Below are 24,269 nucleotides of genomic sequence, written 5' to 3' on the forward strand. Positions count from 1 at the left end.
TGTACCCAGGCTGTACCAAGTTCAAACCCAGGCCCTAACGTGCCCTGCACGGGCTGCACCCAGAGCCCTGGGCTGCTTTCCCCTCACGGCTCAGTACAAGGTCCTCACTGATGAAATGGGAGTGAGACAGCCCACCCTCCCCAGGCATGGTGGGCATCAGATGTGACGCATGTCGGTCCCTAGCAAGAGCCACTCTGGGCCTCCCTCCCTCCTGACCCCTCCCTGGCCCACACAGGAATCCCAGGCCTACCACATTCTTGGACTCGCCCAGGTACCCAGAGAGTTACCTTTCAAGCTGAACCCTGAGAAAGGGACCGCCCACAGCTGAGGGGAAATCCTGCCCAGAGTGGGCGGTCTCTGACCCAGGTTGCATTTCTCCAGCCCAGGGCTGGGAAAGGGAACCTCCTTCCCAGCCAGGTCTCAGCCCCATCTACCCCTCTGCTCCTCACACAGACACCCTCCTGGCCTGAATGAGCCCCTAGACGCCGGGGTTTCCTCTGTGGTGGAGGAGACCACCTCTACTTCTTGCCCCTCCCCCTGCACACTTGCTGACCTTCCTCTGGCTCCCGCAGGTGTGTGGAGGTGGTCTCCCCCTGGGGAGAACACACCCCTGCCCTGAGCTTCCAGAATGCAAGCGACCAGGGTGACAAGTGGGGGTGGGGACCACTGCGAAGGGGCTATGAGGTGGGGGCGAGACAGGTGCTGAGGGCAGCCCCAGGGGCAGGCGGGATGGCATCTCAGCCTCACCCCCTTGGCCTCACCTGAGGGTCTCCATGCTCTCCCCTCCCCCTCCCCCTCCTCTCCCTGCGCCTTCTGCTTACATACTTCCTGTTCATTTCTCAGCGTCACCGGCCTTTCAAGAGCCATAGATAGCCCTGTCCAACCAGAGGTGGCCCTGCCTGCCCTTGCCCCCTGTCCTGAGCCCGCAGAGGCCAGGCAGACGGGGATGCCAGACCAGTAGTCCTGGGGATCCCCGGATACCCTCAGCCAAGACTCTCCACGCTGAGGACTGCTGAGGGGTGATGCTGGACAGGACGGGCTGGGGTCATCTGGCCTCGGCCTCTGACCGCCCCCCAGGCACACCTGGACCTTGTCCCTGTCTTCTTTTGCATATAGACATAGCTATAAAGATAGAGACAGCAGTGCATGTATATATACCCACCACACACGCACACATTCGTCCTTCTTTCCTGTTTGACACCTGCCTCCTTCCATCTCAAATGCAGATGCAGACAACCAACCAATGGAGCTGGTTCACCAACGGGACCACAGGGCTGGGCTCAGTAATGTTTCTGGAAGGAACCCACCGCAAGGTCGGACTGCTCTACTGGAGTTTCTGGTCTCGCCTCCACGAGAACTTTCCTTTACATTCCGCAGGTGTCCCTGGCGTCTGCCTGCAGCCAGGGAACGGGATGACTGTATTCGCTTTGGCTGGAAGTTGATGCTTCCCTTTATTAAACAAGATGGCTTCCTCTGAAGGCGCCCATCCACGTCTGCCCCGAGAGCACCCACTGCAAGCTGCTGTAGCTTCTGGCCCCTAGCCCTGGTGGTTATTCATGAATAAGGGTTTCGCTGAGCGATGAGTGTGTGTGTGTGTGTGTCCCACAGGGGCATTTCTCAAGAGCCTCCTTTAGCAGATGATTTGAGGAGCAGTAAGGGCAGACAGGTGGCTGTCTCACTCTGTCTGCCTGGCTGAGGGCGGTGAGGGGCAGAATGGTCAGCCTGCCAGGCTCACGGTCACAGGGCATGTCAACTGGATCCTGTCACTCCGATATTTATTGATCCCACGCTCTGTGGAAGACCTGGGAACTGGCAGGGAGTTTGGTTCTCCTCCAGGGCTGGGAAAGAGAGCTAGCAAGCAGAAGGTGGGGAGGAGGGAAGAGGAGGTGTTTGTGAGGGGACAGAGATGAGGCAGTGGCCCCATCGCCCACAAAAAGTTGCCCTGTCCACCACCTAGCTAGGCTCACCCGTGGGAAAGGGGCATGAGGCAGGCATCCCGAGAGAATGGGGATGGGGTCCTCCTGGAGCCACCACCCTGGTCTTAGTCCCTAGGTGCTAGCCTTACTCTGTAGGCCCCATTTTTTGTGGGGTCCCTTAGACATTGGGTCTTCTGTAGCTCCCACATTCTTAGATTGAGGGGTTACCCAACAGATAGGGGCACAGAGCCTACCCACCCCTTCTCCTCTCACCCCATGGTCCTTAGGAATCCTTCTGTTAGTCTGCTGGGGGAGGGAGACCCCTCTGAAAGACCAGGGTCATCAATGACAAGCCCAGCTGTCTGACCCCAATGTGGGTGGCGCATGGAGTCCTTGGGTCCTCACCTTTAGCCAAGGCCCTGTCCTGCAACCCCAGCTTCCAGCCCAGCCCTCCACCATGGAACTGGGGTGCTCACCCCATCCTTGTTTCCTGTGCTGGCCCGAAGGCTCAGCTCTTTAGGGGAGGATCTGGATATCACTTAGAGTCCTGGTTTGTGGGATTTCCTGTGCTATAAATTGGGCAGTCTTGAGAGAACCAGGACAGTTGGTCCCCCTAGTATCATTCCCTCCAAACCCTTCTGAACCCTGTAGGTGGCTTCCATACAAATAACCTTAACGTCTCCCACCCCCACCCATCCCCTGCACCCTTGTGCTCCAGGAAAGACCACATTATTTTGTTCTCTTTTGTGTTCCAGCTCCTACGGATCCTGAGGCACCCCACCCTGCCCTGGACCTTGAGGCTCAAGCCCCCTCCTTCCTCAGGCCCCACAAGGTCTCGTCCACTTGGCCTTTCCACCCCAGGGGATGGCAGGCATTGTGACCCCACAGCACAGTTGAGACCCGAGGCCCCAGAGCAGCCTGAACTCAGGGCCAGAGGCATTTCATCAGATAGATCACGGAAAACCAGCTGGGCTCCCAGCTCATCGCTGGGATCCTAGTGACTATTCCTAGGCCCCCCACAGCCCCGAACCCATCCTGTCCCTCCTGGGGTTTCACACCCCAAGTGTCACAGGCTCACACTCTCTTTGTGTAAACATCTTAATTACGTCTTTAATGCTTTCACATGGAGGTGCCGAGTTCCATCCACTACAGCGTCTGTGCACCCTAAATTACCCACAGCCCTCCAGTTGGTTCGAGTGCTGATGTATTTATAGCATCGAGGGGAGGGAATACATCCCAAGTCTTCCCCACACGGGTCTCCTTGGCCCTCCCCTCCTGACACGTGGTATTTGCCCAACAGAAGGTCTGTGCTGCCGCCCCCGCGTCCCCTTCCAACCAGCGGAGGACAGCGATGGTGGTGAGGCTGGGCATGGGCCGGGGGGGTGGGGGCGCGTGCTTCTGTGCTTGTGTGTGTGTGCATGCCCAGAGGAGAAGACGACCCAGCTCTTGGGGTCTGGCTTGGTCCCATGCCTTGCCCAGATGCCCCAAACTAGCAGAATTCCTGAGGGGTGTCGGGTGGGTGGACAAGGGGTGGGTGGGCTGTGCTATCAAAAAATAAGTCTGTTTCCCATGGGGCTATCCCCACCCCGTTTCAGGCACAGTCAGAACGTCCCCAAATAGCCCACAGCTTGGGACCAGTGCCCTCAGACCAGTAGCCTCTCCCACAACCCTAGATCCCCAATATACAATGGACAGGGAACCGTTTTCAGAAGCGGGTTACCTGCCTTGTAGAGCCCAATGAAGAGATGCGGTGGGCAGCAGGACCTTGACCTTGGCTTCCCTCTCCTTTCAGTCCCTGAACACTGGAGGCAAAGAGAGTGGCCTATCCTGGTGCTCCCCCACTCGTCAAGGGGTGGGGTGGACTTGGAGGGCAGAGCCAATGCAGAGTGTCTCCATCCTACCCTGTGCCGGGACAGGGACATACACCTGCACATGAACACATTCACACACCTGCCAGGGGCACCTGTATGCCCCTCCCCCGCCTCCTTTCCCCCTTCCCAGCCAATAGCCGGCTGCCAGGAGGGGTGGCTGGGAGGCCTCGTGAACCCTCCAAAATACAGATGGGCCCTGGGTAGGAGCAGCCCTCTTCCTGGCATCTTTGCCCACCAGGCAGTTCTAGTGTTCCATCCCTGGGCTTTTCCCAGGGTGCCATCACACCCTGTCCCCAAGACCCGGTTGATTGCCCCTCCTTACTCCAGAGGAGGCTGCAGATTCCAAAGACAGGTCTCTCCCTGAAAAGGGGAACCCTTCCCTACCTCTTCCCCTTCCTCCTCCCATCCCTTGTCTCCCCCCCACTTCCTCCACATTAGAGGAGCAGACGGTGGTGTGAGGGGTCTGGGCAGGACACAAGGAAGCCAGCAGTGGCTCTCAAACTTCCTGATATGAGGGATGCCCTCTAGGCCAGGGGACCTGAGTAGCCAGATGTCCAGCCTGGCCAGGGCCCTCTCTTAGAGCCTGGAGAGTCAGCAGGTGGGTCCTTGAAACAGCTGGTAGGTCCTGAGAGTGGGTCTTAACAATCACGGAGGGGGCAGCTCAAGGGGCACGATGGCAGATGTCTTCATCAGAGGTCCGGGCCTGTCCTCAGGCCACTCACGCATGGATGGCATTGGCTACGTCAGTGAACACCAGCCGGCTGGGCCTCTGCAGTGGGCCCTGAGAGGGGAGCGTGGTCTGCAGAGAGATAGTCAAGGGCATTAGGGACTTCGACCAAGGCCATGTACTCTCTGGCCCAGTCACTCCCACCCTTGCTTCCTGATTTGCCTGTTTGTGCTTGGCACGAGTTAGGCCTTCTGTTTGGAACGCCCTCCTTGCAAGTTCAGCCTGGAAATACCATCTGGTTCTGATGACTCCCCCCCACAGCCATCACCAGCTTGCCAGCACGCACTTACCCTGTCGGCCTAGAGGCTGGATGCATTATGCATGCCCTCCTCTCTCCCAGCAGAAGGGGGATCACCTCTGCACACCCCAGCTCTAGCACTGGGGCTGGACCAAGGGAGGCACCCAAGAAACAACTGTCAAATTGTCAGTTGTCCCATGGGCTGGGCGGACTGGGGTTTTCAGCCCGATTTCCCAAATACCCCAAGTGGGGAATGTATCCTGGTCAGTTGCCACAGAACTGATGGCAAAACCAGGGGTTCTCTGGACTCTGAGTGTGGACTTAAGAAGAGCCCAGTCTCCTAATTCTGCCTCTGGCGGGTCCAGATGCCTCCAGCAACATCTAGGGCCAAGGCAAGGAGAAATGCAAAGGGGTTTCATGGGTCAGGGAGAGATCAGGCCTCCTCATGGTGCTCTGGCCCTCGGGTATTTGGGGCACTGGTGGCAATCAGCCAGTGGCTCTGGCCCGGTGACCACACAGGTACCCAACCCTTTGGATGTAAGAGGCAAGTCTGGCTAGGGTCGCCATCCACCTGGGGTCTGTCAGTTACTAGGACCCACCAGTCTACTCAGAGGGGCCGCTGTTCCAGAATCTGACCCCCACCACAACCCACTCAGGAGACATGGGCCCTCAGGGGGCAAAGGCACCAGGCTCTTAGCCCCCAACCATCTCTCCCATCAGCCCACTCCTGCTTTCCTAGCCAAGGCATGGGGGCACACAGGGCAAGAATTAGAATTTTCATTTGCGGATGAGAAAGCAGGGGCTCAGAGAGGCCAAGGGGGCTGCTGAGATCACTAGGTTATCAGGGGCTGGATCCCAGGGCTGCCCTGGCCTCGTGCAGTCAGTTTGTGGGTTGCCATGAAGAAATTCTACCAGTTTCTAAACCAACCTGACAAAACCTGTACACCTGATAGCCGCCACCCACCCACACGGCAGGTGCTGGAAAGCTGCACGAGAAAGGAGGGAGGGTGGGGGCAGAAGAGTCATGAGCGGGCTACAGGCTGGCCAGGGGAGCCTGGTGAGTGCCCACCTTGCCCTGTGCGGCCTGCACAGAGCCGGCAGCCTGCATGGAGGCGGCGTCCCGCCCGTGCTCCAGCAGCTCCTGCTCCAGTTCATCTTGTTCCTCCGTAGGGTCGAAGTTGTACATGGGCATGAGCTGGTGGCGGAGCTTCTCCAGCCTGGGGGTGGGGGCAGAGGCTGCTGGGGGCACAGCAGGCACTTCCCCTCCTGCCAGCCCTCAAGGCCCTGCCCACTGAGCGGCTGAGCCCCAGCACACAGCTGTGTTTGGGGTGGGGGTGGCGGTGGGGGTGGGGCTCAGATTTCCCCTGGGATTAAATGAAAGACATTTTTTGTACTTGCATACCACCTCCACCCCTCAGATGGATAGTTACCCACTCCTGGGGTCAGCTGGGGCCATGGCCCACATAGGCATCATCTGCGGGGTTCATGGTGACTGCCTAGGCCTGGCCCTTGTGTGATCCACAGCCTCTGGGGGCCGGGCAGGGGAGGGGAGTCAGTGACCTGTAGCTCGGGGCAGTGGGGCAAGGGGGGCTCAGCACTCCCCGAGGGCAAGTAGCCATCCCCAGCCTTCAGTGGCCAGAAGAGGACCCAGCTCCCTGATGAGGGAGAGGGGCCCCAATGGTGGTGGGACGTTCTTCCCCCCGCCCGCCCCCCACGGCCCCTGGAGTCCAGCCCAACACTGCCACCAGGCTGCAGTTCTGGGTGGCAACTGGGGAGTTACCTCTTCTTCTTCCTGATGTACAAAACCTGCAAGAGAGGGAGCAGCGTCAGACGGCCAGGCAAGGAGCCCCCGATAACCCGGCAGTTCCTGGGGAAAGCGACAAGCTGGGGCTGATGAACAGGAGAACCGTGGGTCCCTAATGCCTCCAGGGTTCCCTCCCAGGGACACACACATCCTGCATTTGTGCCTCCTCCTGATGCGTATCAGCTGCCGATGGTGCCTGGGCTCGAAGTGGGGAGCAGGCCTGTGCTCTCTCATAGGTACGGAGCGCAGCTCCAGCCACTCAGCGCTGCCTTGCACTCTTCAAGGGGGAGGGGAAGACTTCAGCAACCCCCCTTCCTCTCTACTCCCCCCAGGCCCAGAGCCGTGTATGGGAAAAAAGAACAGGGGACAGGGAGTGGCCAGACTCTGCAGGGCAGTGCTCGAGGCGAGACGCTGGGCTGGGCTTCTGGGGTCTCCATGGGAGGCTGATCGCTTCGGTGGACAGGGACTGGGGAGGAGAGCCCGAGTTCCTGGACAGCAACCTAGACTAAATGCCAGAACCCAGATGCTGGAGGAAGGTAGGAAGGCCCCTGGGTCCTAACCCCCATTGTACAGACTTGAAGATAAAGCCTGAGAAAACATACAAGACCCAAGAGCTCTGGGCTGGAGCAGGACATTCCTGTACAAAGCATTTGGGCGGGGGGGGGGGGGGAGGAGAACGGGCTGACCACCGGGGCAGGGACTCCAGGGACCCCTGCCACCATCTGGCTTTTCCCTTGACTGCCAGGAGCATGGCCACATCTGCCTTGGGAAAGCTGTGTCCCTAGACTCTGTCCCTAACCCTCTGTGGCTCTCATACACTTTGTGCCTCATTCACAGCTTGAATCTGGTTTGGTTTCCAGCCTGGCCCAGAGTTCCTCCTGCTGCTTGTTTCCTGGGAAACCCCAAAGGCTTGAAAAGAAACTGAGGTGTCCCTTGCTCTCCATCCCCTCCAGGTGGTCACATGTGGATGATCCCCTTGCTCACCTGTGGGTAGAATGCTGGAGGAGCTCGAGGTCTCAGATCCAGGCCCTTCATTCCCTGTGGCCCTGTCCTACAGAGGGATCTTCACAAGAGGCCAGAAGCTTATCCAGTCTCCAGCCTTGCCCCCGCTGCTCCCTCTGCCCCAACAATCGACACCACCCTCCCACATACCTTCCTTTCCAAATCTTCCCCACGCCTCGCCATCCAGCTGCAGTCCTGTCTCCTCCAGGAAGCCCGCCCATACCACTCGGTCTGCGTGAGGCACACAGCCCAGCACTGATTTGCTCTTCCTGGTACCCAGCATGGCCCTGCTGGGAGTTGGCACAATAGGAGAGGGGGCAGCCCTCGGGGAGCATCTTTGGTCCTGTCCTCTAATGCCCAGGAGCTGTTTCATGCCCTCTACTGCCTTCATCCCATAATCTTCCTACCTCTCTGGTTTGGGCAAGAAGGCCCTCTAGGGGCGCCTGGGTGGCGCAGTCGTTAAGTGTCTGCCTTCGGCTCAGGGCGCGTCATCCTAGCATTCTGGGATCGAGCCCCACATCAGGCTCCTCCACTAGGAGCCTGCTTCTTCCTCTCCCACTCCCCCTGCTTGTGTTCCCTCTCTCGCTGGTTGTCTCTCTCTGTCAAATAAATAAATACAATCTTAAAAAAAAAAGAAGGCCCTCTAGCCTGGCCTTCTGAATGTTCCTGCAGAATGAAGCATCAGGGAGTCCTCCCAAGTTCCTGGGACACAATCTTTGCCCTAGAGTTCCAAGGGCAGATTCCAGACCCCACTTTTTCCCTGAGGTAAGGCTTTTCCGGTTTGCTTCAGTGCCACATGGGTGGCGCGGGGAAACACTGGCGTTCTGCCCCCCCCCCCCCCCCGGGCGCTGCTCATTCTGTGTGTTGCATCCTGGCCCTGCTTGCTGGCCAGCTCTTGTTCCCTGGCAGCGATCCGGAGCCTACAGGGCCCATATGGCAACCCTGGTTGAACAACAGCTCCAGCCAGGTCATGGAGGGACCATCCACAGCCTTATTTGCCAGAGCAGCGTGGTCCTGAGCCTAAGGCTGGCCATGACAGCCTGCAAGTGGCAGTGGCCAGTATGCCACCATTGTCAGGCCCCCCCGGGGGAGCTCAGGTGCACCTCCCCCCCTTCCTGGTCTTAGCCAGCACCATCTCCAGCAGTCCCTCCATGACATTCTGAGTGTCCGTGTAGCAGATTAGGGGCAGGGCCCATATCTGCAGGGACAGACACCAGATCTGGAAACATCATGTCCCCTATCAGGGAACACCTTCAGTCTTCACCCCAGTTCACCTCCATCCTGACGTCTGCCCAATTCTGACCTTTCTTGTGGTATTGGGGTCAGGCTTCCACTTTGGGGTCTCAGCTCTAATGTTGCCTCCTCAGTGTGTCCCTGACCACCCAGCCTAGAAAGTTTTCCTGCCCAATTCCCCAACTCAGTCCCCCTGGGCTTCCCTTGACATCGTTGGTTTTATCTGTCTCCTATTTCCTATAAGAACCGTTCAGCAGGCCTTGGTCTCCCTAGTCCCCGGGGACGTGAAGCCTCAGTGCAGGGCAGGAGCCTAGGAAATAGCTGCCAAGTGAATGAACGCCACCAGCAGCCTGCCATGCCCGGAGTGGTCTGCCCACACTGCGGCCTGTGATCTATTCCCATTGCCTTCTGGCCTCTACTCCTATTCCTCCCTCCCCCCACTTGCTTCACTGTCCTGCCTGCTGCTCACAGAAGCTCCTGCCTGCCTCCAAACTTTTGCCCATCAGGACTCTCCACCTGGAGCACCCTTCCTCCCCAACTCCTCCGTGGCCCTCATGGCCCAGCTCAAGACACCATGTATCCTCAGAACCCTCTCTGGTTCTTCCGGTTGGAGGCAGCCCCTCTGGTTTCCGGGCGCCCAGTGGACACATCCCTGAAGAAGGGGAAGACTGTGCTATCATTAACAGAAAATTGTCTTCTGATTAGAGTCTCTAAAATTAAAACACTGACACCCCGCCCCCAACTGACAGCCACCTGGGTCAGCCCCAGCCTACCAGCTCTTACCATGGCCACAGCCAGGCCAATCACCGTGATGATCCCAAAGGACAGAAGCATTGTGCCCACGCCAGCTGTGCCACCAGCCACATCGGGGATTCTAGTGTCATTAAAGCTGGTGGCTTCTATGCTGAGGGTGCTGGTCTCGGAGGCTGGCCCCTCTGTGGCAGGCTTCAGGTCAGGCTCCGTGGTGGGTGGGCGGCTGCTGAGCCAGCCCCTGGCAGGCGGGATCCTGGAGTCCATGACGATGCTGAGAGACTGCCTGTGGTCAGTCAACCTGCCAACTTGCTTCTGACATGGGTAGTGTCCTAGCTGGCGGCCCCTGCTATGCCTGCAGGCTGCCACCTCCTGGGAGAAAGGGAGCTTCCCGGCCCCCTGGGTGCTGGAAGAGAAAGAATGAAAAACATAAGGCTTAGGACAGGACTCAGTGGTGACATCCAGTCCCCCTAAGTTCTGAAGATACTGGGGAAATAAAAGTTTGAGAGCAAGGGTAAGTTCAGGGGACATTTGGACATGTCCTTTACTTAAGTACAGTTCCTGTGTGGATTTAGGAAGGTGAAAATGAAGCCCTGCCCCTTCTTTTGAGGGTATGATAATCATAGTGATCATACTTAGAAAATATGAAAGGTAGTCGGGAGGTTTGAAAGAAAAAGTCTCTCCCCTGCATAATACCCACCCTTCCGTCCCCCTACTCCCTGCATTTCCCGCCTCCTTCACTCCCTGCCCTCCCATATCCCTCACCTCCTGCTTGGAGAAAAAAACAAAAAAACACTGCAGCTTTTTCCTTTCCTGGAGGCAAACACTTGCCCAAGAGTCAGATAACCCTAGGCACGTCTCTCCACCTCTCTGGGTCTCAGTTCTCCTGAGTCTAAGATGGAGATTAAAAACAAACAAACAAACAATACCCCACCTCCCTCAGAGTCTCAGAGGGTCACAGGGTGATTGAGATTCAGAATGAACTGGTCCCTAGAAAAGGCTTAGCTCAGTGTAACGCCTACCCACAGTAAGCACCCAGTATATTGGCTTTCCCCCCTGGCTAACCCACTTGGGAAATGGGGAGCCACAGGAGCCCCTCGACCTAGCCCACTGTGTGATCCAGGCTGTGTTTGCAGGGGGTGGGGGGTTGCGGTGTGGATGACAGGTGTGGAGAGACTAGAAGGCAGGAAGGGGAGAGAGCCTAAGGTCAGGTCCCCTGGCAGGGCTTCTCTGCATGTTCTTAGGGTCACTGTACCCCCATAGGAGAGCTAGGGGCTGCCAGGGACAAGGGAAACAAGGTGAGCAGGGAGCGTATATTCAGATGCAGGGGTGGAACTCCCACTCTGAGGTGCTTCTCCCCCTCTCCCCCCACTCCTCCCTTGGGAACAGAGAGTGAGAGATGCGCCCAGACCAGGGTGTGGCTTACATCTTCCCAGGCCAGAGGCCCTGGGTAAGGCAAGGTGGGAAGGGGTCCCAGCCACACTGCAGAAGGGCGGGCCTAGGGAGATGAGGGTACACAGCTAAACGGCTGCACACATACATCCCTGTGCTAGCTCATGGATGTATGTGGCAGGCCTCCCTGTGCAGGTGCATGGGTGTGTGTGAGGCGGGTACACACTGGTCATGGCTCCTTAGGAAGGGGCAAGGTTGGCAGAGGGATATGGGGGCTCATCCCTCTCTGCCCTCTCTCTCTCCTGCTAGGCTGAACGCGTCAGCAGTCCCAGGTTCTTTCTTGGCTCTGCCTCTGACCCCAGACATGACCTTGGGCCAGACCCTTAACTCTTGCTCTGGGCTCTGTTTACTCCTCGGTCCAAAGCAGAGAAAAGGCCCTGCTCATCACTGCCTGGGGCTGCCCGAGGGTCCAAAGGGCAAGAGAAGGAAACGGGTGAGATGGGTTGGCACCGCGACCTCCGAGAACCCGCATACCGTTCTCCACCAGGTTCCTCAGTCCTCCCTGCTCCAATCCCCATCCCCGCCTCTGCGACTCGGTGATTCCTCCATTCTTGCACAGAAGCTGCGACCTCAGCACTTACTTAATCCTCTCTGGGGCGCCGAGCTCAGCTGGAGAGGCTAGGGGTGGTGGCGATCGGCAGGAGGCCAGGGCGGGGGGGCAGCGGGTCCGACCCCAGGTCCGCCCTCCCAGTGCGCTCGGAGCCGCGGGCTGGGCCCGCTACAGCGCACCGCCCGCAGCCGCGAGCGCCGGCTCCGCCAACCGGGGCCGGGGCAGGCAGGGCCTGGACCCACCGCGGGGGTGGGGCCGAGGTGAGTAGCCCCGCGGGTCCCCCACGCTCCAGCGCCTCGCCTCCCTGCCCGCTCCGCGCCCCCGGCTCCGGATTGGCTGTCAGGCCCACAACCTGCCCGGCACTGGCCCACTCGCTTGTCGCTGGATCTGGCTCCGCCCCCAGCAGGAGCCGGACACAGGGTCTCAGTTCTTGGAGACCACCCCTCACCCTCCCGTGGCCTACGCCGAAGTCGGGTAGAGGGCCAAGGGTGGCCAAGCCCTTCCTGCACCAGAACTCGAGCGGAGCTCCACCTCCGCGGAGATAGATTCGTGTTCCCAAAACGCAGGCGGACGCTGGAGGCTCGGGGAGAGCACTGGACTGGGAGTCCTTGGACCTGCATTGAACTCTGGCTCCTTTATTGCTTTGTGACTTAGAGCGAGATGCTTCCCTTCCCTGGGACTCGGCTTCCTGCTCAGATAGGCTCTACTGAGAGGGTTCTTGGTAAACTGCACCCACCCTGGGCTAAAAATGGGGTAGCTCAGTCCAGAGAAGTTGGGTACTGTTGGTATTATTGGAGAGGTGTTATTATCGGGCAGCCTGACACAGACAAGACTACATAAACCCCTCACGATAGCCTCCATCTACGGCGCGATCATCTCAGGAGAAGGACCTTCAGATACCTTCTAATCCTCGGGTTATCAAAGGAATTTACAGGGATCACCCCGAGAAGCTTTTGTTACAAATGCAGATCCCCGAGGCTCCCTGGGTATGGGACCGAGTCCGGGAAACTGCATGTTTAATTATTAGTTAACAGTGATCTAGTTAACAATAGATTCTGGTGGGGGAGGGCGTCGGCAGGCCACACTTTGTGGAGCACCGCCATGAATTTTGTAGGAGCAACTGAGGCCCACAGAGTGATCTGGCAACGGTCAGGATTCGAACCCAGGTTTCCTGTGTCCGGTTTCGAGCTCCCTGCTCCAAACCCTAAAACCCGGGCGCAAAAGGGTCAAGAGCGGCCCTGGGGTCCAGTGGCCACCTGGCCCCCAGCGCGGCGCGGGCCACTTCTTCGGCCAAGTCCTGGACACCCGGTCCCGCCCCCAAATTGCTACCCGCCCCCAACACCGGAATCCGTCCACGTGCTGCTTGGCCTGCCCAGAGGCTACGCTAGACCACGCCCCTGGATCTCGCGCCCCAATTCTCAAACCCCGAGCTGGCTGGTGACACGCCCCCGCTCGGACTGACAACACCCCGCCGCGGCCGGGTACCCAAAAGCCAGCTCCGAGTAGTCCTCGCGGGCTAGAGCCATGTCCCTTCCGTGACCTTCAGGAAGAATCGAGGGCCCTGGTCCCAAGGGAACAACCTCCCACACATCCACGGACTCTCCCGCCCGTGGAGCTGCGGGCGTGACCCGCGTGGCTTTCACAGCCTACCCAGCAGCCCTCTGGGAAACCCGCAGGGGCTTCCCCAGTGGAACCCAGGAGCCCTAGGAACCCTGGAGCTAGGGGGCCGGGACCGCCCGAGCCCTTTCTCAGACGCGCCGACCCCGGAAGCAGGGCGTCAGAGGGAGCGCACCGTGGGTCAGGCACATCCGGGAGCCGAGTCCTGGCAGTGTCTGCAGTCTGGCGGGTGGGCGAGGTGACGTTTCAGGCAGGTATGTGCTAGAAATGGGCACCGGGACGGGCCCCCCCCGTACTGCAACACCCTCGAGGCCCCTCCACCCCCACCCCGCATTATGTAGATAATGAAACACTGGGGAGAGGCGACCTCGCCTGGGTCCTTAACGATGCCTTGCAGAGCTGAGAGGGAAGCTGCGTCCCTGACTTCGGCCTCGGCTCCTCCCGAGGCGACGCTCAAGTGGACAGAGCCACCTCTGGAGTCCGGAGGACCTGGGTTTGTGTCCTGCCGGGGACGGTTCTAGCTAGGTGATTTTAGGCATATCGCTCTCCCTTTTGGAGCCTCCTTTCCCTCCCAGCTTGTCTTTGAAGATGTGACACCTAGCAGGTGCTCGGGACATGCTAGTTTGGACCTTGGTCCATGCGAAGGGGAAGGGAATCACTAACTTTAAACCTTCTGTTAAACCTTGTTTGTGACAACTTAAATATAAAGTGAACAAAAGTTGTCAAATTTTTTTTTTTAGCCGGCAGTTTATGTTGATGTTCAGGATTATGGATCAAATGGGGGTGGCGACAGAGAGTCTTAGCATACAGATCAGTCACAGTACAAGCAAAATGTCAAAAGCAAAGCTCCCAAGCAAAGGCAGTCTCCTCTCTCTTGTAGTATTAGTTAAGAGTATGTAACACTGAGTCCCTTCTGTGTGTTGAGCTGGCTCCCAGGCCCTTGACATTCGTTGTCTAATGTACTGCTTGCTATGGAGTTGGTGTTATTTTCCCCATTTCATGGAGGAGGACACTGGAACTTAGAAATGATGATCTTCCCAAGGTCACACACACTAGCTGGAACAGATCTGTTCGGCCCTCAAGCCTGGGCCGAAGTGCCTCGCCAGGGCCTGAGCTCTGGGTTCAGCCCACTTTAGCTAAAAACATGAAGAAAACATAGAAGAATCAAATAGGTGGGTGAGGGTCTAAAACGGAGTTAAGGGGGTAGCAGAGCAAAGCATGCCCTCTCTCAGGCAGCAGATCAGAGGGGAGTGGGTCACACAAGGCTCAGCTGCTCTCCTGGTTCTCCTTCCCTCTCCCAGGGTGGCAGTCACATCTGGACCAGGGTCACCTTGAGGAGCCAGAGCCCATGACCATCTCCATCTGGTTGGAGCCAGTGATCATCTTCAGCAGCTGATATCACAAGCAAGACTTAGGGACCTGGGAGCACTCCGCAGAATCTTTCCCTGAGACATGGAGCTTGGGGGCCGAATGCTCTGGGCCCTCCTGTCTGGCCCCGGGAGGAGGGCAGGCACCAGGGGCTGGGCCTTCAGCTCATGGCAGCCCCATCTGCCTCTGTCTGGGTCGTTGAATGCCACAGACCTGGTCAGCCACTGGACTGCAGTCTTTGAGAAGAGGGGCATCCCTGAGGCCCAGGCATCCAGTGAGTACATCGTGGCTCATGTCCTTGGAGCCAAAACAGTTAAGTGCAGTGTTGTCAAGAGGGCAGAAAAGGGGGGAGGGAGAACCCCGGGGAAGAACATCCAGGCTTTTCTGCTCCACTGAGAGTGATGAGCTGAGAGCGATGGGAATTTACTGAAGGAATGTCTTAGGTAGATGCTTAGTCATTCATCCAACGAACTTTTTTTATTAATATTACAATGTGTGTCAAGCAGTAGGTGTCCAGGAATGACCAAGGTGGCCAGTGTTGGGCCCATAGGCATTGTCCACATAAACCTGGGTCAGGCCCCTAGATGGGGGAGCCAGCCACTCACATTCTCTGCGGGGCAGTTTCAGAGCCTGAGGCCAGTACTTCGGACCCAGCCCTTGACCCCTCGGCAGCTGCAGTGCATCCAGGAGCTGAGTAGCCGCCGACTGCAAAGGTGAGCACCCATGGGCCAGACCTGAGGGCTCTATGCGGGGAACAGGTGTCTGGTTTCCCCCAGCCCAACTAATTCATAGTCCGGAAGGAGGAAAGTATCCAAGGACTGGGGAGGTGTTGGTAGGAGGTATTGATGAGATAGGGCATCATGTGAGTAGAAAGGAGGAAGGGAGGTGGGGAAGGCCTCGGCTGGGCTCAGAGTCCTGGGGCACAGGAGGCATGACCCTACTGACATTTTTGGTATCCCGCAAGTGGTATCTCTCAACGCCGTCATGGTCCTGTTGACCCAGGCTCTGGCAGTGAGGATCACCCAGCTACCCCCTCTGCAGGATGCCTGTGCAGTACATCCTCGGGGAGTGGGACTTTCAAGGGCTCAGTCTGAAGATGGCCCCCCCAGTGTTCATCCCTCGCCCGGAAACAGAGGTAGGTGTGCCACCAGGACAGGGCAGGATGGGGGTGAGGTGGGGTTTGGGGCACCTGTCTTGCCCCAGACTTCCTCTAGGCGGCGCTGGGACCCCATGATTGTGGTTCTCAGAGGCCTTGCTCTTCCATAGTGGTGTCTCCTGGTTGGCTGGGTAGGTGGGGCCAAGAGTGCAAGGGTCTCCTGCCGGCCTCCCTGACTGTCCTCACGTCCCAGGCCACTGCCCCAGTATGCAGGCCTGGCCTACCCAATCCATGGGGGGGAAAATGCCCTTGTCCTCAGGAGGCATGGCTGAAGTGGATAGGGTTCCCGCTGGACACCCGGAGGCCTGGTACAGCTATGTGACCTCAGGGAAATCACTGCCCTCTTTGGGCCCAGATGATAAGAGTGTTGGGCCACCAGACTAGGGAGGGAATCTGTGACTTGGTGGTCCTCTTAGATCTACTGTCTGGTCAGGTAATCATCTGTAGTCCTCAAATTACTAGGACTGGGGATTGTGTGGCCTCAGCATGCTGTCCCTGGGTGAGGCACCTTTATTCTGGGAGAGATGCTTTCTGTGGTCCTTCTTGGGCTTCCCCCTGACCTTGTAGGGAGTGAGAGAGAGCAGAGCAGGTGGATGGAGCTGTGTGGGGGCTGATGGGCAAGCTAGAGGGCACCAGGTTCTGAGGAGGGGTGTTTCTCAAAAGGTACCCAGCCACACAACAATTCCTGGGAAAGATCAGGCTTCATTCACTTGCCCAAACAGGGACCCAGAGCCCCTCCTCACTTTCCTAGCCTCTCTCCCCCAGCCAAGTAACCCTCTGACCCCATTCGCTTCCACATCTTGTGGTTGAGAAGCCAGGTGCTCGCCTTACAGCCCAGTGTTGGGAGGAACAGTAGGGAATCTGGGAGCTTCCTGAAGTCACAGGGCTGCCAAGGGGAGGAGCATGGGAGCAGCATTCGGACTTCCTGACTCTGGGTCAGGGCCCCATACCTCCCATGGGGCTACCCCTCTGGGATTGGACGAGCTGGGATGGGGTGCAGAGAGCCAGAGCAGGATGTGGCCTGCCACCTGGAGCCTCTTGGGAGGCGTCCCTGTTATCTTCCCCAAGCCTGTGGCCTCTGGCTGGGAGGTCACTCACTGTCTCCTGAGGCTGCCAAGGGTCAGGGCATGGGAGGGAAGCAACCATGATGACCTTTGAGCCCCCTCAGAGCTGACCAGGCACCAGGCATGTGCCCCAGGGTTCTGAATGTCGGATGTGAACTTTCCGGCTCCGATGTGGGGCCTCCCCGGCCATTCCTGTGTGGGTCTGGGCCAGGAGAGCAGCTCTGCTGCAAGGGGGATGGGAGGAGGGAAGACAGAGGGGGAGGCTGTGGTTGGGAGGCCAGGTCCTCACCTCACTGTACAGACATTTCTGAGAACTTGCCAGGTTTGCCCCAATGTGAAGCCGCATTGGGGGTGCTTTACCAAGAACTTGAGAGGACGTGGCCTGTGGCAGGGAGTAGGGAGAATGGGGGCAGGGGAGAGATCACGGTGCCTGTGTTCTTTCCATCCACCGAAGGGCAGTTTCTGATGATGGGGGCAGAAGTCAGAAATGCGAAGCTGTAGGTGGCGTGTGGCCTGATGAGTTGGGCTTTCCCTGTGGGTGCGAAGGTGCCTCAAGTCCTCAGCCTAGCAGTATGTACAGTGGGAAACCCAAGGCTAGGAGTGTGAGCCATTGCTGTCCCACCTGGGGAGGTGAGGCTCTGTGGGATGTAGGAGGCTCAGTGCCTTGTCTGTGATTGGCTTGAGGGAGGCAATGCCACCTTCCTCGGGCTGCCCACCCAGAGCATCCTAATGGAGGGTGCTCACAGCACTCAGCCTGGGCTGACCTCTTGAGGGGGTATGGGGTCCTGTTGACACAGTGACTCCAGCAGAGCCAAAAGCTGCCTGTTCCCCACATTCCCCCATCCCTATCCCATCGTGGTTTTGGATTCTTCCCTTATTCACGTGGAGGAGGTGCCCTGGGTCTGTGACCCCTTGGCTTTCAGCCTCCCCTGAAGAGCCACCAATTTCAGGCTGATGGAGGCCGGCGGCTCTTCACTTGGTGAGGAGGAGAATTTCTGGACTTCTGCGGGTGGTCTCTACCCCTAGCCCCCAGGTGGTCCCATAGCCAAGATAATTCTCGAGTGGTCTGGAGTGTAATGGAGGGGTTAGAGGGCACTGGTGGCAGTGGAGGCCCAGTCTCTCAGCTTCACACGCTGCCTGGGGTGGCCATTCATATATGTGGTACGTGTCTCTGAGGTCAAGGGTGTCTCTGTGAGGAGGCTGGCCAAGAGGTCATTCTCTAACCAGAATAGGTCTGTCTGTGGCCAGGAAACCAGGAAAGGCTCACACCCCTGACAAGTCTCAGCTCTCCTACCAGCCGCTTAGTACGTGGTCTCAGCGCTGACACCACAGTCTCCACCACAGCCCTAGGCTGCTTGCGCTGTCAGTCCCAACGCTGTGGGCCCAGATTGCTGCAAACACCCGTACAGTCTCCAGTAGTGCCTGGTACAGGCCTGGTGGGAGCAAGTGGGGGGTACAGGAAGGGTTGGACCCATTGGCCAAGTTCTGCCCGTCTTGAACTTGCTACCCTGGGGACAGGTGATCTCTCAGCTCCGGGGACTGGAGGGCCTGGAAGGATGAAATGCCTTTTGGGACTCAGCACTGAGGAGCCTATCTGGAAAATAGGTCTGAGCGATCTGGAGCCACGGAGCCTGACTGTTGATGTTGGGGATTTGGGGGGACCTGGTGGGGGATCTGAGACTCAGAGGGTAGCTTCCCACAACCACTTAGAGCTTGCTGAGCTCTTGGGAAGTAGCCAAGAGGCCCCCCGAGGGCCAGGCCTTGCCTCTGGGACACACTGTGGTGGGTTAGACCCCTGGTCTTCCCATCCTGGAGCCTTCAGTCTGGTGGGAGAGGTAAACCGCATCCTATACTTGAGACTCATGATGAGGAAAGCCAAGAGAGAGCCTCGCAGGGGATGAGGAAGCCTTTCTGGAGGATGTAGACCTCTTTACAGATGAGGGAAGCCGGTCCCTCTGCCCGTTCCCTGAGCCAGCCCTGCCTGGGATCGCAGGAGTCCCAACTAGGGCTGCCTTTGAGAAGGAGGCACACTGCCTGTCCCCTGGCTCCATGCCTGGCTACTTGGGCCCTCACTCCACTGCTAGAAACAGTTGGCGTCTGGGCAGCAGCAGCCCTCCACCCTCACCTCTACCCTCTGTTGGTTTCCACCACAGTCCCTGCAGGTGGCAGATGGTGGGCAAGACTTGAAAGCCTGTTGTTTCCAAAGTGACAGTGTCTAGAAGTGTCCCTCAGCCTCCAAGACAGGAATGGTGCCGTGAGGCACCTCCCATCACCTCATACCCACTTACCCCATGCACTGTGTATGCCGTAGCCCCTTTGGGTATGGGGCTCAGGCAGGACTGTGTTCTCCCTACTATGCCCCACCCCCATGAAGGGAATTCCCTGTCCTTTTGGCGTGGAAACCTCCCTGGGAGCGTCCTAAGTTCAGCTCTGTGACGAAGTTCAGCTGGTGACACTTGGGCTCCTGATAATTAGGCACCACGAGCTGTAAGTTGGGCTCCAGGAGGGGTCTTGACCCCTGGGCCTTGGCTTCCTCAGTGGCCAGTTGTGAGGATCCAACAGATTAATGGAGGGACAGCTCTGGAAGCAGGGCCAGTCACAGAGAAGTGGCCAGGGACCATCAGGCATGGTTCTTAGCATTGCCATGAGCACAAAATGGGAGGCTGTCTATAAAGGGCCTAGCTGGGGTTTATTGAACACTGTGCTGGAATGGGGTCCGTGTTTCATGAATGTGGTTCTGTTTAATCCTCCTGACACTCTGATGAGGTTGGTCATCCTCAGCTGCTCAGTTTTACAGATGGGGAGTCTGAGGCGTGGAGAGGCAGAGTGACCTGGCCACGGCCTGACACGAAGTTCAGTCTGGCTTTAGCCACCCCCGCTACCTTCACACATGGGCTAACCATGCTTGGGCCTCTGTGCCAAGACCCCCAGGGGGGCCAGGGTCGCACTAGCTCTGATTCTGACCCTCTGCCTCACAGGAGCTGGTTGAATGGGTCCTGGAGGAGGTGGCCCAGAGTCCCTGTGCAATGGGAGCCCAGGGTGGCCCCCTCATCCTGGAGGTGGGCTGCGGATCGGGAGCCATCGCCCTCAGCCTGCTGAGTCAGCTTCCCCAGGTGAGCCCCCTCTGCATCCCTGTGCCCCACCCTGAGTAGACTAGGACTGCCACTCAGTGTCCCTCTCACATCCTCCCGCACCCATCTCTGCTAGAAGCACTTGAGGGAGGTGGCCAGACGTGGAAGGACAGGGCTGCCCCCAGCCCATCATGGTCACAGCCTCTAACTCCCATCCCCTTCTGTCTGGCCAGACCCTGGCTACAAAGAGGGGACAGCTGTTGGGTATTTCCCTCCTCTCTGGTAGGGGGATGGAGGAGAGCTCTGGTCTCCAAGCCTGGCTTCTCTGGGCACCTTGCCTCCCACATACCCTTTGTTTGTTCTTGGGACAGAGCCGAGTCATTGCCGTGGATAAAGGAGAAGCTGCCATCTGCCTGACCCATGAGAATGCTCAGAGGTAGGTGGGCGTGGGGACAAAGGGTCAGGATTGGGGAAGTCCAACTTTGGGGCCTGATCTCAATCCCTATTTACATGTCATACTCTTTGATGTCTGCTTTCCACTCCTAAGAACAGGAAGGCGGGGCGAGGTGGCCTGGCATGGACCCCACATGGGATCCCAGAGATCCCAGAGATCTACCAGTCCCAGAAGGGTTTATTCTCATAGTCCTGGTAGCCGCCGGTGTGAGTCTCCCCTGTGCTCACCCTCATTTCCCATCTCTCCAGGCTTCAGTTGCTGGACAGAATTCAGATCGTCCCCCTCGATGTGACCTTAGGTATCTTCCCTACCTATCTTCCCTGGGGTGCGGATCCTGGGCACAGGTGCTGCTTGGTGGGTGGGCACTCTGCAGAGATGGAAGGAGGGCTTCCCCACCATTCATTCATATATGGCCCTGCGCGTGTGCGCACGCGCACACACACACATATGGGGGTTCTCAGACCAATCCCTGCTGAGGACAGGCAAGTCCCTGTTGCCTCCTGGGCTGACCTGACCTATGCAGGGACCAGCCACAAGGTCTTTATCTTACTTTCTGGACCCCTATAACTAATGAGTTTTTAACTAGGGCTTGCTTGTTGTCAAGAGATAAGCAGAAGTTTAAGAGAAAGCCTTTAGGATCAAAATACTTTAATACTTTAGTACCTGCCTGCCCTGGCCCTGTCTGGCCCAGGCACAGTACAGCTCAGCCACACCTTTGTAGAGTGTCCTTGGGTTCTGGGTGCGTTACGTATCCACAGGATCTTTGAGCCTCATACGCCCCATCCCTAGAGTGTGGTACACGTGGTGTAGCACATGGCACCTGGATGGAACCAGGGAACGGAGTTGCCAGGAGTTGACTGACTGAAAGCAGGCGTACCCTCCATACTCTCAGTCCATGTTGACTGGGAGGCCGTGCATGGCAGGACCTGTGGGGCCGCAGAGGACAGAGGCCCTTGCTTTGCCCTAGCAATCAGAGAGGGCTTCCTGAAGGTGGCACTTGAGCGGAGGTTTGCTTATTGAGGAGGTTCTTGACAGGCTGAAGAGAGGGCAAGGGTATTTGAGGTGAAGAGCTGCCACCTCAGAGTATATATACTCCTGACCGGTCTGCTGGCGGGGACCCTGGGCACTAGTCTGCAAGCCTGGGTTATCAGGTCCAGAGGTAGGCCCAGGGTGTGGCTCGAGGAGAGGGGCTACCCAAGGGCCATGGTGGCAGGTAGAGCTACCACCCATTCTCTGCTATGTGTTCCCTTTGACCATAGAGGGGAGCTGGGCACACCTCCTGCCGTGGGGCCCCATGGACCTGGTCGTCAGCAACCCTCCCTACATCTTCCACCAAGACATGGAACAGCTGGCCCCTGAGATCCGCAGGTGCAGCATGTGGTGGGAGGGAGGCCGGGCCTGAGAGGGCCTGGTGGGATGTGTCTGCCCTGGGGGACTGCACCACTGGGAGGTACAGGGAGGGAGAAGGGACTGAAAGGGGCAGCGATGTTGAAAGAGAGGCTCATTCTGGAGCCCACAGACCTACTTGGTTCAGCTTCTGCCTTCCCACTGAAGGTCACTGGCTAATCACCGAGCCTCTCTGAGCCTCATTTCTGACCTTTGAAAGGGGAGTGGTAGACCTTTGCAGGGCCATGGGGAGGACCTCGCAGACGCACATAGCGGATGCGGTATAGACTACATAGAGGGTACCCAGGCGGGTACGTCATTTTACAGAAGATGGAGGCCCGGAGAGGAAAGGTGCCTGGTCCAAGGTCATGTGGGGGCTTAGCAGGAAAGCTGGGACTAAGACCTACTCCAAGTTTTGCACTGAGCCATCCTGTTCTCGAACGGGCTGAGAACCAGGGGTAGCCCAGGAGTCCTTGGACAAGGCAGCAGTAATGTGGGTCAGGGTGCTGGCTCCCCTTTACCAGGTTCTCAGGAGTGTTCTGGGTCAGCTCCAGGCCTCCCCAGACCAAGCATAGGAGCACCTTATTGTGGGGAGACCTTCATGACCTGCTATCAGTCAGTGGGATTCACTGAGTAGCCCAGTCCTGCCTGATGGGGTGCTGCCTGTAGGAGGTAGGGGAATCAGAGCTGCCATTTGGGGGCTCCCTCTTCTGGGTCCTCAGATTTTCTGAGGCTGAGAGCGTAAGTCCCACGGGTCCCTTTGTGGAGGTCCCTGCTCAGCTCTTCCACACTTTTCAGAGGCTCTCACCTCCCTCTGTTTCCCCTTCAGCTATGAAGACCCACTAGCCCTGGATGGTGGGGAGGAGGGCATGGACATCATTACCTACATCTTGGCCCTGGCACCTTGGCTCTTGAAGGACTTCGGGTATGGATAGGGTGGGTCTCCTGGGTCTGTCCCAGTGTGTACTGGGCCTGCCCTAACAGTCATTCTTACCCTACCCCTCCCAGCCCAGGCAACACAGAAGTGCAGGTCCCAGCCCTGCCTGGTTAAGCTGACCCATATCTCCCCCATGTAGGAGCATCTTCTTAGAAGTGGACCCAAGACACCCAGAGCTCGTTGGCAGCTGGCTTCAAAGCTGGCCTGACCTGTCCCTTGATCTTGTGGCTGTGCGCAGTGACTTCTGTGGGAGGTGAGCTCAACCCACCCCACCCTACCCCACCCTTACCCCAGCCCCCACACTGGTCTTCCTGCCCAGGCCATCCACAGCTCTGGCTGTAGGGGGAGTGTGCTGTTCCCACTCTCTGCTCATCCCCTGGGAACCAGGCAGTAATTGGCCTCTTGTCCCTGTCTCCTTAGGCCCCGGTTCCTGCATATCCGGAGGTCTGGGCCACAGCGTGGCTGCCCTGCGGATGCCTGGCCATGGCCCCTGCCTGCCAGAGTGCCTGGCTGATCGTTCTTCCTGGAATGCTGCTTGGGGGGAGGTGATAGTACCTTCCAGAACCCAGGTGCTTATGATATTTCCCATGGTTCTGTGATTCTACATTTCTATATGTTCTATTTTTCTAGGAGACTTAGGGGTAGAAGCAAGGGTAGGGATGTCCTTCCTGGGGTGACAAAGAACAAGGGCATCCACAGTTTGGCCCAGAGCTGAGCAGACCCAGGTTCCCGGTCTGGTTCCATCACATCAGTGTGGCCAAGGGCAGATTGCTCAATGTCTCTATGGGTGGAATTGCCTTGGGGATGTTGGGAGATACGGCCAATAAAGTGTCAAGAGACCAGCAAGTAGTGATCTAATGTTTTGTTACTGTGGTTTGAGGGTCGCCTGATCCCCTGTCCGCAGGCAGCGCTGGGGGTAAGAGCTTCCCCCTGCCCCCGCAGGGCTAGCCGTCGGTCTCCCACCTAGTGGAGGTGTGGGGGCACGGTGTGCAGAAAGGCACATGGGTGCTTCTCCTGGCCTTGGATGCCAGGGGGCTTGGCACTGAGCAGCTCAATCCTGGAGGTTGACTGAGCCCTCCACTGCCCTGGGTGTGTTTCCGCACACTTCCCTGACTGGGCCTAGGCTCTGAGCACAGGAGTGTCATCTGAGCTTCGGCTCAGAGATGGCTGCTTGTTTCCTGGAGGGGAGTGGGCTGAGGGCCTTGGTTGCACTGTTCTGGTATCACACGTCCACATTTATTTAACGGAAAGCTTGTGTCAGTGAGCAGTGAGCAGGGTTTATGTTTACTTTTTATTCTCATAGCTTTTGGCTAAAACATGCCTTCCAAATTGACCTTGGTTTCAGATAACCCCTCTGTATCTGGTTGGGGCTGGGGAGAGCGAGAAGCCCAGAAGAGCGGGCACCTGGTTGTGACCTCCACCCCAGCTCTGGTCTGTGCAGATGTGTGGCCGCCAGGAGCCCTAGAAGCCAGCCCTCCTGTCCATAGCGGCAGGAAACCTCCAGGCCAGCAGGTGCTGATGTGATCCTGCATCAGGTTGGGTCCTGAGGAACGTGGCAGACCGGGCTGGCTCACCCCACTGGCACTTCCGAGGGCCTGAGCTGGTGGTGTGGTGGCCAGAGACAGTGTGGTCTAGTGGGTGGCTGGAGCCAGGCTGCTGGGCTCCAGGGCTGT

The 24,269-nt window shown here is 58.0% G+C and overlaps 2 protein-coding genes across 7 annotated transcripts; one reads left to right on the top strand and one right to left on the bottom strand.

The window, feature by feature from the left end:
* Nucleotides 1-3,000: 3,000 nt before the first annotated feature.
* Nucleotides 3,001-12,780, bottom strand: CUNH3orf18 (chromosome unknown C3orf18 homolog). 2 transcript variants are annotated; one of them, XM_057312123.1, is made up of 5 exons: nucleotides 11,468-12,780; nucleotides 9,575-9,947; nucleotides 6,533-6,558; nucleotides 5,822-5,969; nucleotides 3,001-4,586 (listed from the first exon to the last, which is right to left on the bottom strand). In XM_057312123.1, the coding sequence occupies exons 1-5, from the start codon at nucleotides 11,509-11,511 to the stop codon at nucleotides 4,506-4,508; spliced, it is 672 nt and encodes a 223-aa protein (XP_057168106.1). In that variant the 5' UTR covers nucleotides 11,512-12,780; the 3' UTR covers nucleotides 3,001-4,505. The 2 variants fall into 2 exon arrangements, with proteins under 2 accessions (XP_057168106.1, XP_044240811.2); XM_044384876.3 differs by having other exon boundaries at nucleotides 11,575-11,697.
* A 231-nt stretch (nucleotides 12,781-13,011) lies between these two features.
* On the top strand, nucleotides 13,012-23,442 carry HEMK1 (HemK methyltransferase family member 1). Of its 5 annotated transcripts, none has more exons than XM_026500924.4 (11): nucleotides 13,014-13,414; nucleotides 14,462-14,840; nucleotides 15,150-15,241; nucleotides 15,570-15,663; nucleotides 19,727-19,861; nucleotides 20,191-20,255; nucleotides 20,522-20,571; nucleotides 21,533-21,641; nucleotides 22,489-22,584; nucleotides 22,736-22,849; nucleotides 23,017-23,442. In XM_026500924.4, the coding sequence occupies exons 2-11, from the start codon at nucleotides 14,613-14,615 to the stop codon at nucleotides 23,108-23,110; spliced, it is 1,077 nt and encodes a 358-aa protein (XP_026356709.2). In that variant the 5' UTR covers nucleotides 13,014-13,414; nucleotides 14,462-14,612; the 3' UTR covers nucleotides 23,111-23,442. The 5 variants fall into 5 exon arrangements, with proteins under 5 accessions (XP_026356711.2, XP_026356709.2, XP_026356712.2 ...); XM_026500927.4 differs by having other exon boundaries at nucleotides 14,462-14,802; XM_026500926.4 differs by lacking the exon at nucleotides 22,489-22,584 and having other exon boundaries at nucleotides 13,012-13,414.
* Nucleotides 23,443-24,269: the final 827 nt, after the last annotated feature.

Source organism: Ursus arctos, unplaced genomic scaffold (assembly GCF_023065955.2).
Source record: "Ursus arctos isolate Adak ecotype North America unplaced genomic scaffold, UrsArc2.0 scaffold_14, whole genome shotgun sequence".
NCBI classification, from domain to species: Eukaryota; Metazoa; Chordata; class Mammalia; order Carnivora; family Ursidae; genus Ursus; species Ursus arctos.

Bases quoted from the DNA above. Each gene is read 5' to 3' on its own strand.
- CUNH3orf18 (XM_057312123.1), bottom strand. From the start codon at position 11,511: ATGGGGATTGGAGCAGGGAGGACTGAGGAACCTGGTGGAGAACG. The intron at 6,559-9,574 runs GTAAGAGCTGGT...CCTCTCTTGCAG, and splicing joins TTGGCCTGGCTGTGGCCATG to GTTTTGTACATCAGGAAGAA. The intron at 5,970-6,532 runs GTAACTCCCCAG...CCCCACCCCCAG, and splicing joins TACATCAGGAAGAAGAAGAG to GCTGGAGAAGCTCCGCCACC.
- HEMK1 (XM_026500924.4), top strand. From the start codon at position 14,613: ATGGAGCTTGGGGGCCGAATGCTCTGGGCCCTCCTGTCTGGCCCCGGG. The intron at 15,664-19,726 runs GTAGGTGTGCCA...TCTGCCTCACAG, and splicing joins TCCCTCGCCCGGAAACAGAG to GAGCTGGTTGAATGGGTCCT. The intron at 19,862-20,190 runs GTGAGCCCCCTC...TTCTTGGGACAG, and splicing joins TGCTGAGTCAGCTTCCCCAG to AGCCGAGTCATTGCCGTGGA.